General features: G+C 44.0%; 4 protein-coding genes across 4 annotated transcripts in view; 3 read left to right on the forward strand and 1 right to left on the reverse strand.

Annotated features, from left to right (window-relative positions):
* The window catches only part of LOC309548835 (uncharacterized protein), a gene marked incomplete at both ends in the record, with an annotated part of 84,729 nt that extends 69,623 nt beyond the window's left edge, over positions 1–15,106 (forward strand). Inside the window, one exon of the mRNA XM_082248772.1 lies at positions 15,058–15,106. Within this exon, the coding sequence (XP_082104898.1) occupies positions 15,058–15,106 (49 nt within the window). The remainder of the gene's footprint in view (positions 1–15,057) is intronic.
* Positions 1–17,551, forward strand: part of LOC309548838 (uncharacterized protein) — a gene marked incomplete at its 3' end in the record, with an annotated part of 605,194 nt that overhangs the window by 554,208 nt on the left and 33,435 nt on the right. The window lies entirely within an intron of this gene.
* The window catches only part of LOC309550245 (uncharacterized protein), a gene marked incomplete at its 3' end in the record, with an annotated part of 2,091,994 nt that overhangs the window by 333,945 nt on the left and 1,740,498 nt on the right, over positions 1–17,551 (reverse strand).
* Positions 1–17,551, forward strand: part of LOC309548831 (uncharacterized protein) — a gene marked incomplete at both ends in the record, with an annotated part of 260,742 nt that overhangs the window by 206,902 nt on the left and 36,289 nt on the right.

The following is a 17,551-nucleotide window of genomic DNA, read 5'->3' on the forward strand; positions in this document are numbered from 1 at the left end:
AGTGGCCATAATGTGCTTTCCTGAAAGATGTCCATGGCAGCATACGTTTGGGTAGCCCCGCCCTCGTTCCTCCCCCATAAGCCCCCACCCCCATAAATGTTCAGGATAAGCCAAAGACTGCGTTCCTTTTTTGTCCTCCTCACTTATAGGACCATTTTTGTATGAGGTTTTCCTACTTATTGGAAGTATTGGTGGGCGGATCTGGTGCTGGGCAGCTGTGCGGGATGTCAGGAGCTTCCTTTGGTATCCAGAAGTCTTCCAGGATGTCCCGAGTGGTCATTGAGTCCCCAGCTATCAGCAGGGTGGTGTTATGGCACACATATGTAGAGCATCCATGCCTGGAGAGTGGGCCCTGCCATCGGCGGCCATTTGCATTGGCTGGGAGCCCAGCTGTTAGCGGGTGGCCATTAAATGTTAGACGTGAAATTAGTTGTGGTGCGAATACAAATTCCGACAAATTTCTGGTTATTCCTAGATTCGGATGTATCCAAATCTCCAAATGAAATTGTAATCAATTTAGTTGAAATCTGTTAAAATTTGTTTAGTCTATTCATTTTCTAATGAATTCCAACTTCTCGGAGCGATTTGAATTCGGATCAGTCAAAAAAATGATCGACCGATGCAAATTCTGTGTGAAGAAATAGCTGGTTGTTAAGCAGCTAGCCGGGAAGCTGGCCACCTGCATCCTTACCAACCATGACTCATCAGCTGTCAGCGGGCTTCCTCACTGACAGATGAATGGAAAGAAAAGAATGCCGGCATTGCTCGGCAATAGAAGAAAAAAGGCGTGATCCCCCCCTTCCCCCAGTCCATACCAGGCTCTTTGGGGCCAATATTTTAAAAAAAAAACATAAAACAGTGTGGGTTCTAAAATCCATACCAGACCCTTTATCCCGGCATGCAGCCCGGCAGGTCAGGAAATTAGGAGGTGACTAGTGAGGGTCCCCTCCTTTCCTAACAATACCAGGCCACATGTCTTCAGCATGAAAAGGATATTTCAAAAATTGTGTGTGTGTTGTTTTTATTATTTATTTTGACACTTTTCTGGTGAATAGGTACAGGTACTATGATCCCAATACCCATTCACATGGGGGGGGGCGGGATCTGGGGTCCCCTTGGTAAAAAGGGGCATTCAGATTACGACAAGTCCCCTGCCTGCAGACCCCCACAACCACAGGCCACAGTTGTGGGGAAGAGGCCCTTGTCCCCATCAACATGGTGAAGAGGTGCTTTGGGGGGGGGGGGAGAGGTGCCCCAAAGCACCCACCCCCACATGTTGAGGGCATGTGGTCTGGTATGGGTCAGGAGGGGGTCGCTTGCTCGTCCCCCCTTTCCTGATCTTCCGAACTGCATGCTCAGGTAAGGGTCTGGTATGGATTTTGGGGGGACCCCACGCCAGTAATTTTTTACATTTTGGCGTGGTCTTGGTATGGACTGGAGGGGGGAGGGGACCCCATGCCATTTTTCTAAACATTTTTCTATTGCCGGGCAATGCCGGCATTCTTTCCATTCATCTGTCAGTGGGAAGTCTGCTGACAGCTGATGAATCATCGTTTAAGGATGCCGGCTGCCGGCTTCCCAGCCCCCTGCTTAACAACCAGCTATTTCTTCACACAGAATTCAAATCATTCGATCGTTTTTGACCGATCGGAATCCCGATCGTTCTGAAAAGTTGAATTTGGTTAGAAAATGAATAAACTAAACAAATTTTACCAAAAACAAAAAGAAATTTAACGAAAACTAAACAAAAGTAAACAAATACCGAAACCAAACGAAACAAATTCCATAATGAACCGAAATTAGTAACATAACAAATCTATCCAAAACAAAACAAATTTTCCCATTCTGCACATGTCTCCTAAGCGTGCCCAACCCAGATATAGCAGTTATGTTCCTGCCTCAGGGATCCGGGTCGCCCTGCGGATGCATCGATTGCCCTGTGGAAGAGGTCCGGGACACGTGAGTATGTTTGTCTTGAGGTCAGCAGAAGGGAGCAGATGCCATGTGGGCTGCTAGGGAGTAACCAAAAGGAAAACCTATGGAGAGGACTCTGCTCTCTGGGTGATCGATGTGCATTGCAGCATCTTATCAAAGTTTGGTGCAGTCGCCTACCTTTATCTTCTTTTCTGTCCTGAGGAGAGAACTGTTTGTTGAAGCAAGGTTTGCTTTCTGCGTAGCGGTACCCCCACAGGAGCCGCTTGGATATTGGTTTACCCGAGCCTCCCACTGATTACTCCACAGCCAGATAAAGGGTATTTTCACACAGCCAGGTGCACACACTCTTCCGCTCGTTGTTTCCAATGACCAGTCTAGGGGATGTGTTTTTATGTTTTATTTGGAGAACTTGGATAGGAGAAGAAAAAACAGAGTTAACTTGAGAGTCCCAACATCCTATCTGTTCAGAGAAATGGGAAACTACAGATGTTCACAAGGAACCACTGTCATATGTGTGGACTTTAAGGGCACAGCATGAGACAGATAACAACTACATGGATTTAGCCTAAAATAACATTTATTGATTTATCTAAAACCAGATCTCAATAAAATGAGGAAACTGGCCCCAAACTGATCTCAGCTCGTACACAGGAGATCAATGTCTCCTACTAATTTCACTCATGTACATCATACATATATAAGGATAAGTTGGTATATATCATAAGGTTGGTGTAGGTATAGATATTTCCTCTCTTCACTTAGATGTAACATTTAGTGACGGCCATGTACTTTATTACTGAATATATCTTATTACTATTATAACAATCTCCTTACTATATGGATTTCTTTGTGTCAGCTTTTTTTGTATACATTTCTGCATCTTATTTGTTACTGATGTCAACATTTGTATCAATTACTGTAAGTATAATAAATGACTACGCTCAGATTCTATTTTTGTATATCTTAGTTGGTGACCGGCCTCATTTAAAGTCCCACGACCTCTGTTTTCTGTTTGCATTAACCATTAGGGATGGAGGCACGTCACTGTGTTTGCTTCGGATCATATTCCTCTCTCTTCGTCTGTTCACTGGTCAACGCGTTTCGCACAAGGCTTTTTCAGGACTATGAAGATGTGCAGACAGTTTTCTCTTAAAATGAACAGACTTGATATTAGTGTTTCATAGACATAGAACATAATCTGTATTTCTGTACATCATAATAAATACAAACATGACTTCCTAGCACACAGCCTTCCTTCCAACCCCCAACAAATTAACCCGACGTGGGGCAGACACAGGGGGGAAATATGACCGAAATGTGTTGTATATACAGGTATCTGTCCTGATGATCCTAGGTACAAGATAAAATATACAGTATCTCACAAAAGTGAGTACACCCCTCACATTTCTGTAAATATTTTATTCTATCTTTTCATGTGACAACACTGAAGAAATGAGACTTTGCTACAATGTAAAGTAGTGAGTGTACAGCTTGTATAACAGTGTAAATTTGCTGTCCCCTCAAAATAACTCAACACACAGCCATTAATGTCTAAACTGCTGGCAACAAAAGTGAGTACACCCCTAAGTGAAAATGTCCAAATGAGGCCCAATTAGCCATTTTCCCTCCCCGGTGTCATGTGACTCGTTAGTGTTACAAGGTCTCAGGTGTGAATGGGGAGGAGGTGTGGTAAATTTGGTGTTATCGCTCTCACTCTCTCATACTGGTCACTGGAAGTTCAACATGGCACCTCATGGCAAAGAACTCTGAGGATCTGCAAAAAAGAATTGTTGCTCTACATAAAGATGGCCTATAAAATATAAACCCGCGCTCACTAAAATATATATATAAAAAAATATATATAGAAAAAACCTATGTAATGCAGCTGCTGTTACACTAAGTGAAAACTTAGACAATATATATATACCCAATTTAACACAGCGCTAGCAAGAGATCAAAATACAAAGTGTCTTAAAAAAAAATTACTGTATATAAAATTGAGTAACAAAATGTGCACAATGTGAGTATTCATAAAACCACATGAATTTTAAATAAATATTAATTAATGTGATGAAAAAAGTCTAATATATAAAATTAACCCATAAAGTGCAAGGTGCTCCAGTGCAAACGAAAAGGTGAAGGTGCTCCAGGTGACTGTGACCCCTCCAGGTATCCCACTCACCAGAACAAAAGGGTCAAGAAAGCCTGTAAACACTGGGATAGGGTAATGCACCAGGACTTCTCCTATATAATGCCAGGTTGTTCAAGATGATTCTTTGTCAAAAGTAGTCAGAGATTCCTCCGTAACCCAATACCAGAGACAAGAGACCATAGATAGTGAAGTACGTTTTTGATAATTTATTAATAAAGCCAAAGAAACATACTCACAAACAAAATAGAGAACAATGGCAGTAAAATCTGTACAAGCTGCTGCGAACACCGCTGCTGGCGTACGTTCCACAGCGGTGTTCGCGGCAGCTTGTACAGATTATCTGGAGAAGTCCTGGTGCATTACCCTATCCCAGTGTTTACAGGCTTTCTTGACCCTTTTGTTCTGGTGAGTGGGGTACCTGGAGGGGTCACAGTCACCTGGAGCACCTTCACCTTTTTCGTTTGCACTGGAGCACCTTGCACTTTATGGGTTAATTTTATATATTGGACTTTTTTATCACATTAATTAATATTTATTTAAAATTCATGTGGTTTTATGAATATTCACATTGTGCACATTTTGTTACTCAATTTTATATATTTTTTTTTGAAGACACTTTGTATTTTGATTTCTTGCTGGAGTTCTCCCTTGCACTGTGTCTGTTTAGCATGGATTTATTTTTTACTGTGACAGGTCCTTGTGCCGCTGCAGCCTAATCCCTCTATGCTGTGGCTGCTCTATGCAGGTTATAACTGGAGGGGGGCAGCGTCTTCCTTACTGATACTGTTCCTGGATTGTCAGCTCTTCTGCAGGCCTCATAAAGCTGGTGTATGGGAAGCTGACTAATGGACACTTTCTATTAAGCCTCTCCAGATCTCCATGTATTATGCACACCGTAGACTGGGCCTTTGGTGCTTGACAGGCAAAACCCGGTATAAATTTCCTGCTTTGTTCAGGCATCCAGGGAGGAAGATGACCCCTACCAACAGGTTGCCACAGGTAGCCAAAACACTCTAAATGAGTCTGTTACAACTCTCCCTGTGCAAGGAGTCTCAACTCTGACCATGTCAAGCTTTTCCCTTGTAGGATCAGTCAACTGTCCAATTTAATCCTCTTCAAACAATTCCTAAAGGTAAGATGAGGACGGTCTATAAGCAGGTTTTTGTACCTCCCTTCCTGCAGAGGTAAGACCAATGCAAGTATTTTTAGCACTTCCAAAGGAGTGTGTTGCCTTTTTCCCTATGACGTTTAAGCTAAAAGCTCATGCTAGAAGAGTGGTGCAAATTGAACAGAAGGACAGAGCATCAGAATGTCTTAGTGGTCATCACCTTGCAGCACTGGGTTGTTCAGTTCAAACAACCCAGGGGCACACTGACCACCAGTATACAGGGGTACACTGACCTCCATCATACAGGGGGTACACTGACCGCCAGCATACAGGGGGTACACTGACCACCAGCATACAAGGGGTACACTGACCTCCAGCATACAGGGGGTACACTGACCTCCATCATACAGGGGGCACACTGACTGCCAGCATACAGGGGGAACACTGACCTCCAGCATACAGGGGGCACACTGACCTCCAGCATACAGGGGGCACACTGACCACCAGAATACAGGGGGTACACCGACCTCCAGCATACAGGGGGCACACTGACCTCCAGCATACAGGGGGCACACTGACCACCAGAATACAGGGGGTACACTGACCTCCAGCATACAGGGGCTCACTGACCACCAGCATACGGGGGGCACACTGACCGCCAGCATACGGGGGGCACACTGACCGCCAGCATACAGGGGGAACACTGACCTCCAGCATACAGGGGGCACACTGACCTCCAGCATACAGGGGGCACACTGACCACCAGCATACAGGGGATACACTGACCTCCAGCATACAGGGGCTCACTGACCACCAGCATACGGGGGGCACACTGACCGCCAGCATACAGGGGGCACACTGACCTCCAGCATACAGGGGGCACACTGACCTCCAGCATACAGGGGGCACACTGATCACCAGCATACAGGGGCACACTGACCACCAGCATACAGGGGCTCACTGACCGCCAGCATACGGGGGGCACACTGACCGCCAGCATACAGGGGGCACACTGACCTCCAGCATACAGGGGGCACACTGACCTCCAGCATACAGGGGGCACACTGACCTCCAGCATACAGGGGGCACACTGACCACCAGCATACAGGTGGAACACTGACAACCAGCATACAGGGGTACACTGACCACCAGCATACAGGGGGTACACTGACCTCCAGCATACAGGGGGAACACTGTCTGCCAGCATACAGGGGGCACACTGACTGCCAGCATACAGGGGTACACTGACCTCCAGCATACAGGGGGAACACTGACTGCCAGCATACAGGGGGCACACTGACCGCCAGCATACAGGGGTACACTGACCGCCAGCATACAGGGGTACACTGACCTCAAGCATACAGGGGGCACACTGACCGCCAGCATACAGGGGGCACACTGACCGCCAGCATACAGGGGTACACTGACCGCCAACATACAGGGGTACACTGACCTCCAGCATAGAGGGGGCACACTGACCACCAGCATACAGGGGTACACTGACCACCAGCATACAGGGGTACACTGACCTCCAATATGCAGGGCCACTGGTTACCAATACACAGAGGACATAACAAATCAAGTAAAACATCTACAATGCAACTAAAAAAATCTGAAAAGCAATAAGAGAATCTTGTTAGCTGGTTCCCTCATCTAACCTACAACAATAAAAAGCCATAAATGCAGCACTGCCCTACACTTCATCAATAATATTCTACAAATGGACTTATAAGTGCAATGGTAACACCTATACATGAATATCCAGTGCAAATCCACCAATGTATTGTAACATAGCAGTGATGGTGTCACACTGGATATCATCCTATCCTGGGCAGAGAAGTTTGTGCATGCCTGACAGCAGTTTTTATTCTTAGGATAGAGAACTGGCAGGCAATTTTTTTTTGAGCTGTCAACAGATGTTTCTGGGGGAATGGTCCTTACATTCCAAGATTTTTTAATCAATCTGCCTATGCTGGGGGGTCCCCTCTTGCTGGATTCCTCGTCTGTTGTGCAAGATCCAGCTAGAGGGGAAACCAGTAATTCTGGCAGCTCTGGCATAGCCGAGGGGGGTTTGGTATGCACAAATCCAAGGGTTGGCAGTAACAGGGCCTTAGACTCTTCCACTGCGTCCGGACCTATTCTCTCAAGGACTTTTGACGCCTTAATTTTGAAGCCTTAATCTTGAAGGAGCGGGGTCTATCTGGCCCTGCAGTGCATACACTGATAACCGCCAGGAAATGGCTTCCCTGAAAATATATAATTGGGAGAATTCTAGCTTCCTTCAAGCAGGGGTGGATATGAAATTAGCCTTGAGCACTGTTTTAGGGGCAAATTTCAGCCTTATCGGTTTTCTTCCAAGAACCGATCACTTCCAATTCATTGAATATTGTGGTTGATGATTAATATCTATCAAACACACACCCAGCGCTAGTGGTCCCTACAAAATACTAGATAATTCCGCAAAGTATTAACATGCAGCACAATACTGGTGTATCTCAAAGTATTAGCATGTAACACTAAAATGGTACAACAATAAATATATAAATAAATCAATAAATATATATCTCTGATTAGCAGCCACTGTAAATAAACAGTACTATAAATAAAGTGCAGTTAATATCATGTCAGTACACAAAATCAATCACACTCAGCAGCGCTATACTCGAAGTCATCCGCTCTGAGTATCAAAAACGTCAAATATAAAATGAAATGCACAGGACCATCATATGAATGTAAGTGTCCAATACATAGAGCAGTCTCTGTAGCTCCCCAGTGAGGTCTTCTACTGACAGAGTGACATGGAGTCCATAATCCCAGATCGAATAAATTGTGGTACTTCAATCAGGATAAAGTGAAATGGGTTCACCACAACACCTCCAATGCTCCCCTCTAGATTAAACACTCACCAGACCAATAAGGATCAAAAGCCTCTATGTTATTGCCTTTCAGTTGTCTCTCCACATCTCTGGTTATTAGATACAGATCACTGCACGCTGTGGCTTCCTGTTTCCTGTGCTCAGAATCTCCAGTACCATGTCAATCAATCCACCCCCCCTGTTAAACATGCTTACATTCAAGTGTAGAATATTCAGCATATAAGTTAATGGAATACCGCCAGTATGCAGCCCAATCCAGCCGATCAGTCAGCTCCCCGCAGATCTCCCACCTCTGCTATGGAAGCCACGGCTTCTCGGCAAGGACATCCGACTCCAGGCGTCTCCACGATAGCGGTGTGCTGGCGTTCTGACGCATTTCGTCGTAAAATGACTTCTCATGTGAAACTATTTCTACAGAGTCACACATATCTGAACAAACAAGATGTTATGACTATGAATCAAGGCTAGCTACATCAAAAATAGTGAGGAATATACAGCATGATTAACCCTTCAGTGACCACTATTCATGAAAGGGTTCTAGGAATCCTTTGCCCTCCCCCCAGCTCACCAGCACCAGCGTCCCCCCCCACTAACCCTTTAGTTATATTGAAGTAAATCCCCCCGGATGATTCTGTGATTCTTTTCATATTGAGGTTTTGTATGTAATAAATGGTGAGAGAACTGATGCAAAAATCCAGAGGCTCCTCCAAATTGGCAATTATATTTTTTACATTTCTTCCATCCTCCATGTCTGGACCGACACTTATTTAATGCATCCATTTATTTTCTTCTGTGACTTAACTTTCCTGCGGTATTATGTAGAATTTGAAAGAGTTTTGAGAGTTGTGAGGTAAGTACCGTGAATTGACATTTTCAGCATCGCATGTGATATCTGGGGAAAATGGAGTGAATGGAGCCCAAGGTGTTCAGTGTCTTTTGTTTGTGCAGGAGGAATCTTCATGTCATGAACAGGAATTTCCCAGTTTGCTGGTCTCATTAATAGTGGCAGTTTTAGGGTGAAGATTCAAAAATCACATTTTTATTTGAAGTAAAGAATACATTAAGTAATAGCAATACAATATAATATGGAGGAATCAGAGGAAGGATGGATTATCGCTTAGATCATTCCAGAATAACGCTCAGTAGGTATCAGTCAGAGAGGAACCAATCATCATCTGGATGTGAAGAAAAGGAAAATGATGAATAATTAGTGTCATAAAAAGGATACTCTGATATGATTCCATTCTGGACATTCTCTTTATATCAAGGATCCATGTATTACCTTCAAGGGGGGGTGGGGAGTTCCCACAGACCATTCTCTAATCTTCTTCTGTGTATAGATACAGACCATCCTCCGGGCCTTCATATGAGAATAAAATGAGAGTGTTAGAGGAAGAAATGTTGCTGTGATGATGGAAAAGGGGGGCTCGTACTGTGCTCTGTGAGAAATATTGGAAAAGGGGGGCTCGTACTGTGCTCTGTGAGAAATATTGGAAAAGGGGGGCTCGTACTGTGCTCTGTGAGAAATATTGGAAAAGGGGGGCTCATACTGTGCTCTGTGAAAAATGATGGAAAAGGGGGGGTTCGTACTGTGCTCTGTAAGAAATGATGGAAAAGGGGGGGTTCGTACTGTGCTCTGTAAGAAATGATGGAAAAGGGGGGGTTCGTACTGTGCTCTGTAAAAAATTATGGAAAAGGGGGGCTCGTACTGTGCTCTGTGGGAAATGATGGAAAAGAGGGCGCTCCTACTGTGCCCTGTAAGAAATGATGGAAAGGGGGAGCTTATACTGTGGTCTGTAAGAAATGATGGAAAAGGGGGAGCTCATACTGTGCTCTGTAGGAAATGATGGAAAAGGGGGAGCTTGTACTGTGCTCTGTAGGAAATGATGGAAAAAAGGGAGCTCATACTGTGCTCTATAAGACCATCCTCTGGGCCTTCATATGAGAATAAAATGAGAGTGTTAGAGGAAGAAATGTTGCTGTGATGATGGAAAAGGGGGGAGCTTGTACTGTGCTCTGTGAGAAATGATGGAAAAGGGGGGCTCGTACTGTGCTCTGTGAGAAATATTGGAAAAGGGGGGCTCGTACTGTGCTCTGTGAGAAATATTGGAAAAGGGGGGCTCATACTGTGCTCTGTGAAAAATGATGGAAAAGGGGGGGTTCGTACTGTGCTCTGTAAGAAATGATGGAAAAGGGGGGGCTCGTACTGTGCTCTGTAAAAAATTATGGAAAAGGGGGGCTCGTACTGTGCTCTGTGAAAAATGATGGAAAAGGGGGGCTCGTACTGTGCTCTGTAAGAAATGATGGAAAAGGGGGGGTTCGTACTGTGCTCTGTAAAAAATTATGGAAAAGGGGGGCTCGTACTGTGCTCTGTGAAAAATGATGGAAAAGGGGGGCTCGTACTGTGCTCTGTAAGAAATGATGGAAAAGGGGGGGTTCGTACTGTGCTCTGTAAAAAATTATGGAAAAGGGGGGCTCGTACTGTGCTCTGTGGGAAATGATGGAAAAGAGGGCGCTCCTACTGTGCCCTGTAAGAAATGATGGAAAGGGGGGAGCTTATACTGTGGTCTGTAAGAAATGATGGAAAAGGGGGAGCTCATACTGTGCTCTGTAGGAAATGATGGAAAAGGGGGAGCTTGTACTGTGCTCTGTAGGAAATGATGGAAAAAAGGGAGCTCATACTGTGCTCTATAAGAAATGATGGAAAAGGGGGCCCTTGTACTGTGCTCTCTAAGAAATGATGGGAAAGGGGGGGGGGCTCTTACTGTGCTGTGTAAGAAATGATGGAAAAGTGGGCGCTCGTACTGTGCCCTGTAAGAAATGATGGAAAAAAGGGAGCTCATACTGTGCTCTATAAGAAATGATGGAAAAGGGAGCCCTTGTACTGTGCTCTCTAAGAAATGATGGGAAGGGGGGGGGGGGGCTCGTACTGTGCTCTGTAGGAAATGCTGGAAAAGAGGGAGATCATACTGTGCTCTGTAAGAAATGATGGAAAAGGGGGGGCTCATACTGTGCTCTGTAATAAATTCTGGAAAAGAGGGAGACCGTACTGTGCTCTGTAAGAAATGATGGAAAACGGGGGCTCGTACTGTGCTCTATAAGAAATTATGAAAAAGGGGTGCTTGTACTGTGCTCTGCAAGAGATGATGGAAAAAGGGAGCTCATACTTTGCCCTGTAAGAAATGATGGAAAAGGGGGAGCTTGTACTGTGCTCTGTAGGAAATGATGGAAAAGGGGGGGCTCATACTGTGCTCTGTAAGAAATGATGGAAAAGGGGGGGGGGGCTCCTACTGTGCTCTGTAGGAAATGCTGGAGAAGAGGGAGATCATACTGTGCTCTGTAAGAAATTATGGAAAAGGGGGGCTTGTACTGTGCCCTGTAAGAAATGATGGAAAAGGGGGAGCCTGTACTGTGCTCTGTAGGAAATGATGGAAAAGGGGGAGGTTGTACTGTGCTCTGTAGGAAATGATGGAAAAGGGGGGGGGGCTCATACTGTGCTGTGTAAGAAATTATGGAAAAGGGGGTGCTCGTACTGTGCCCTGTAAGAAATTATGGAAAAAAGGGAGCGCATACTGTGCTCTCTAAGAAATTATGGAAAAGGGGGCCCTTGTACTGTGCTCTCTATGAAATGATGGAAAAGGGGGGGCTCGTACTGTGCTCTGTAGGAAATGCTGGAAAAGAGGGAGATCATACTGTGCTCTGTAAGAAATGATGGAAAAGGGGGGTTCGTACTGTGCTCTGTAAGAAATGATGGAAAAGGGGGGGTTCGTACTGTGCTCTGTAAAAAATGATGGAAAAGGGGGGCTCGTACTGTGCTCTGTGAGAAATGATGGAAAAGAGGGCGCTCCTACTGTGCTTTGTAAGAAATGATGAAAAAGGGGTGCTCGTACTGTGTTCTGCAAGAGATGATGGAAAAGGGGGGCTCATACTGTGCTCTATAAGCAACAGACTTGTATAAAGTATTCAAAATTTCTACTTGAGTAATAGTACAAGTGCTCGATCAAAAAGTGACTTGAGTAGAAGTGGAAGTACTCGCAGAAAAAGTTACTTAAGTAGAAGTACTAAAGTATTCAACATTTTTTTTACTTAAGTATTGCAAGTAGTTTTTTCAAAAAAATTGCTACTTAAGTACTAAAAGTAAAAAGTACCAGTAGTTTTTTCAAAAAATTTCTACTCAAGTACTGAAAGTAAAAGTACAAGTACTGTGTTATGTAGTTATTAAAGAAAGAAGTCAAAAGTTTGAACATCATATTGTTTTTTATTATTTCAAATGATTAACCTAAAGGACAATCACAATTCCTTAGGCAGTAACTTTTTGTAAACAAAAAACAGATAAAGTATGTCCCTCCCTTCCCCTTTTAAAGCATCCACCTTTTAAAGCCAGGGGTGGTCTCCTTCCTGAGCTTCCTCACTCTCACAGCCAGGCAGATCACTTGAAGTTGAAGGGCCAGGGGTGGAAGTTGGTGTTTTTGGTTCGTCCATCTTTTCAGCTGATCAAAAGGCAGAACAGGAGCATGCGCAGTCTTCTTAATCGCGGTTTGATTTGATTCGCTCAATTGATGATGATGTGCCAGGCCAGCTTCATCAAACCTACAACGCTTAAAGTGAAAAATGCATCAAAAACTACTAACAAAGTGGCTGTGCTAAAAATGCTAATAAAGTGCCTGCAATTATATATATTCTTCTTGTATTCAAAATCATCGCCCACAGTATCAAAAATAAAGTGACATGTCTGTGCTAAATGCAGTGCAAATTATTCCCACAATGTAAATTTAATTCATAAAAATATATATGACAATACCACAATAAAATAAGTTGTGATTGTGAATAAGTTAGGTGCAAGTTTAAGTGTGTAAACTAAACTTTATAAGGAAAAGTCCATAACTGAATTCCAGTGTGCAATCTAAGAAGTGCTGTCACTTGCTGTCAGATGCTTCCACCTTTCTTCTGTGATCTGCTCAAGTAAAGTGGTGGACTGGATAGCCTCTCTCTGCCTCTCACCTTAGTAGCACTGGCACTGCACTGGTTCAAAAAGCTGTCTATATTATTTTCATTATAAGAACTTGTCAGAACATGCTTCCACCACCTGTCCTTCACACTAGTAGTGCTCATATGCTTTGCTCAAGTCAAGTGCCACTGCCAGTGGCCACTGCAGTGCAGGTACAGCCACACAGGCAGAGGCAGGCCGCAGGAAGCACAGGCAGAGGCAGGCCGCAGGAAGCACAGGCAGAGGCAGGCCGCAGGAAGCACAGGCACCACCACAACACAACACTTATGGTCCATGGACCATGGATGGTCGGATAATCATCATAGCCGTCAGTCTTACTCTTCATGGTTCAAAAAAGCCACCCATGACCCGTGTGTATATAATGTATTAATATTTTATATTGATTATTTGATTCTCAAATGGCACATTTGCCATGGCAAGGATTAGGCCCTCTCCACGGTCCACCTCACTCACCTCATAGAGAAGAAGATGAGATAACGAAGAAAATGCTCCGAGTCCGGCCACCCGTGTCACAACTCCTCTCAGTAAGGGCCCTAAGGGGTGGAGTCTGAGTGACGCACAACACGTCTAGAGGCAGAGACCTTGAGCGGGAAGACGGCAGCATGGCTCCTCCAGTGCGGTCTTAACTTGATGATCATGACAGTGATTCCGCGGGCCGTGGCGTGAGCGAGGCTGTGGGATTGATTGAATTGAGTTGTGCTGCCTACTACTACACGCTACCTACTACTAAATTGTGAGTCAGTATATTTTATTTCATTTTTATATATAAAAGCGGTATTGTTGAGCACTACTAGCCACTAGATCTCCTGGCTGTCACTTTGTCACATGTTGGGGAATCACAGCGGCTCTGCTCCAGAAGTGGCGGGTGTCCCCGTCATCCTGCCAGGCCCGCCAAGAAGTTCATCACCTAATCTTAAGTTATTAATATCTTATGAGGAGAGGACCTATGAGATTGAGAATTGAAATAATTAAATATATATGGCTTTTTGAACCAGTGCAGTCAGTGCCAGTGCCACAGTGCCACCCAGACGCTATCCACCAGTGCCACCACCATTAAGTGTGTTGGTCGGTCACTCGAGCACTGAAGGAGGTGGAAGCATCTGACAAGTGAAGTGACACTTTAGATTTGCACACTGGAATTCATTTATGGACTTTTCGTTATAGATAGGTTTACACACTTCAACTTGTTGCACGCACCTGACCTAACTTATTTCATAACTTATTTTATTGTGATTTATTGTCATATTTTATATGAATTGAATTTACTGTTACATTGTGGGAATAATTATTTTCACTGCATTTAGGCTTTAGCACATTCATGTCACTTTATTTTTGATACTGTGTGGAGTGTGGGCAGGGCACTGGGGGCAACGATGATATTATATCGATTGCACAGGCACTTTATTCGCACAGCCAAGTTGTGTTTGTTAGTAGTTTCTTGATGCACTTTAAGCGCTGTAGCACCATTTATTTGTTTGTTTCATATTTTCTTTTTATTGGAAAGATTTGGTATAGCAGCTTTTATTATACACAGCCTTTATTTTCGTATGCGCTGATTTACAAATGACATTATACACATTTTTTTGAGCTTTATGTAACCTGCCATCTACTGTTCTGGCAGTGGTAATTTTTTTTAAAAGTAACGAGTAACTATGCAGCACAAAAAAAAAAAATACTTGAGTAGAAGTATCGAAATCATCGAAAAAATATAGTGAAGTAAAAGTAGAAGTAGGAGAAAAAAATTATACTCTAGGAAAGTACAGATACCGCATTTCGGTACTTAAGTACAGTACTTAAGTAGTTCTACTTCGTTACTATACATCTCTGGGTGGGAGGAGGAGGAATGGATCAAGCCCTTTCTCCTCTCCTGTCCATGTATGGGGGTAGGGCCGGTGTGCACATCTATGCACTCAGGGGTTGTGGTAGTTGGGTACTTGGTGAGCCACAGTCCATTCTGAATATTGTGTCTGGATTTCAGGTGGCCTGAAGCCCAAAAGCATGATTCAAAACCTGAACTGTCCAGGTGAATCCTGGATGGGTGTCAACCCTACAGAAAGCACCAGCTAAGTGTATGTAGCACTGCCCCCTTGAGGGCTGCTGGTTGGTGGGTGTTCCTTAGCACTCCTATGACCCTGTGAACCGTCCAGCCCACCTGACACTTTAGGTTCCAACATTTCAATAATAATCTTCAAAGACACACTGACACCATTAGAATACTGTTTGGTTATTTTACTTAAAAGGTAAATCATTATAGCTTTATTGATAACAAATATGTCTTAACAATAACAAAGTGTAGCAGTATCAGTCAACTGAACCCCACTTAACACAAGGAGGCTCAATGGAGTGACACCATTAATGTGAATACGCAGCAAAAGAAAGAATAATAGATCACATGGATATTGCAACCTTACTATGCATCAGCTTTAACTGTCAATGTTATGGCAACATACAGTATCTCACAAAAGTAAGTACACCCCTCACATTTTTGTAAATATTTTATTCTATCTTTTCATGTGACAACACTGAAGAAATTACACTTTGCTACAATGTAAAGTAGTGAGAGTACAGCTTGTATAACAGTGTACATTTGCTGTCCCCTCAAAATAACTCAACACACAGCCATTAATATCTAAACTAATGGCTACAAAAGTGAGTACACCCCTAAGTGACAATGTCCAAATTGGGCCCGATTAGCCATTTTTCTCCCCTGGTGTCATGTGACTCATTAGTGTTACAAGGTCTCAGGTGTGAATGGGGAGCAGCTGTGGTAAATTTGGTGTTATCACTCTCAATCTCTCATGCTGGTCACTTGAAGTTCAACATGGCACCTCATGGCAAATAACTCTCTGAGGATCTGAAAAAAAAAAGAATTGTTGCTCTACATAAAGATGGCCTAGGCTATAGGAAGATTGTCAAGACCCTGAAACTGAGCTGCCAAGACTATACAGCGGTTTAACAGGACAGGTTCCACTAAGAACAGGCCTCACCATGGTCAACCAAAGAGGTTGAGTGCACATGCTCAGTGTCATATGCAGAGGTTTTCTTTGGGAAATAGACGTATGAGTGCTGCCAGCATTTCTGCAGAGATTGAAGGGGTGGGGGGACAGCCTGTCAGTTCTCAGACCATACGCCGCACACTGCATCAAATTAGTCTGCATGGCTGTCATCCCAGAAGGAAGCCTCTTCTAAAGATGATGCACAAGAAGCCCGCAAACAGTTTGCTGAAGACAAGCAGACTAAGGACATGGATTACTGGAACCGTGTCCTGTGGTCTGATGAGACCAAGATAAACTTATTTGGTTCAGATGATGCCAAGCGTGTGTGATGACAGCCAGGTGAGGAGTACAAATACAGGTGTGTCTTGCCTACAGTCAAGCATGGTGGTGGGAGTGTCATGGTCTGGGGCTGCAATGGGGATCTACAGTGCATTGAGGGAACCATGAATGCCAACATGTACTGTGACATACTGAATCAGAGCATGATCCCCCTCCCTTAGGAGACTGGGCTGCAGGGCAGTATTCCAACATGATAACATCCCCAAACACACCTCCAAGAAGATCATTGCCTTCTAAAGAAACTGAGGGTAAAGGTGATGGACTGGCCAAGCATGTCTCCAGACCTAAACCCTATTGAGCATCTGTGGGGCATCCTCAAACGGAAGGTGGAGGAGCGCAAGGTCTCTAACATCCACCAGCTCCGTGATGTCATCATGGAGGAGTGGAAGAGGACTCCAGTGGCAACCTGTGAAGCTCTGGTGAACTCTATGCCCAAAAGGGTTAAGGCAGTGCTGGAAAATAATTATGGCCACACAAAATATTGACACTTTGGGCCCAATTTGGACATTGTGACTTAGGGGTGTACTGACTTTTGTTGCCAGCGGTTTAGACATTAATGGCTGTGTGTTGAGTTATTTTGAGGGGACAGCAAATTTACACTGTTATACAAGCTGTACATTCACTATTTTACATTGTAGCAAAGTGTCATTTCTTCAGTGTTGTCACATGAAAATATAGAATAAAATATTTACAAAACTGTGAGGGGCGTACTTACTTTTGTGAGATACTGAATATTAGCATATGACTTTAGCTGAAAACCTCTGATGTAAAGTCTAGTAATATCTAATCCTCGCTAATAATGACTCGATATTATAATAACCTGTCCCCTTTAAGACAGCCTGTGCTGAGGTCCCTTTCCTAGCAAGGCCTTGCTAAGTCTTCACCGGCAGTTGGAGCTCTTATCACTCTTCAGCGTGATATTTGTAATCCCAGGATAATAGTGTATGTATGTTACTATCTGCAGTTAGTGTGTCATAGAGGAAGATTTATACTTGTGATTAGGATGTCACCAGGCACTCATCCGCCTGTCAGTGTCCACTTGTGATTCTCTTGACACCCAGGCGATGTCCTCTCCTGCGATCCTGCATCACTGGGGATGATTGGTGCTTGATTGTCCCGGTCAGTCAGTCAGTTCAG

Source organism: Pelophylax lessonae (assembly GCF_965119305.1).
Source record: "Pelophylax lessonae genome assembly, chromosome: 3".
NCBI lineage: Eukaryota > Metazoa > Chordata > Amphibia > Anura > Ranidae > Pelophylax > Pelophylax lessonae.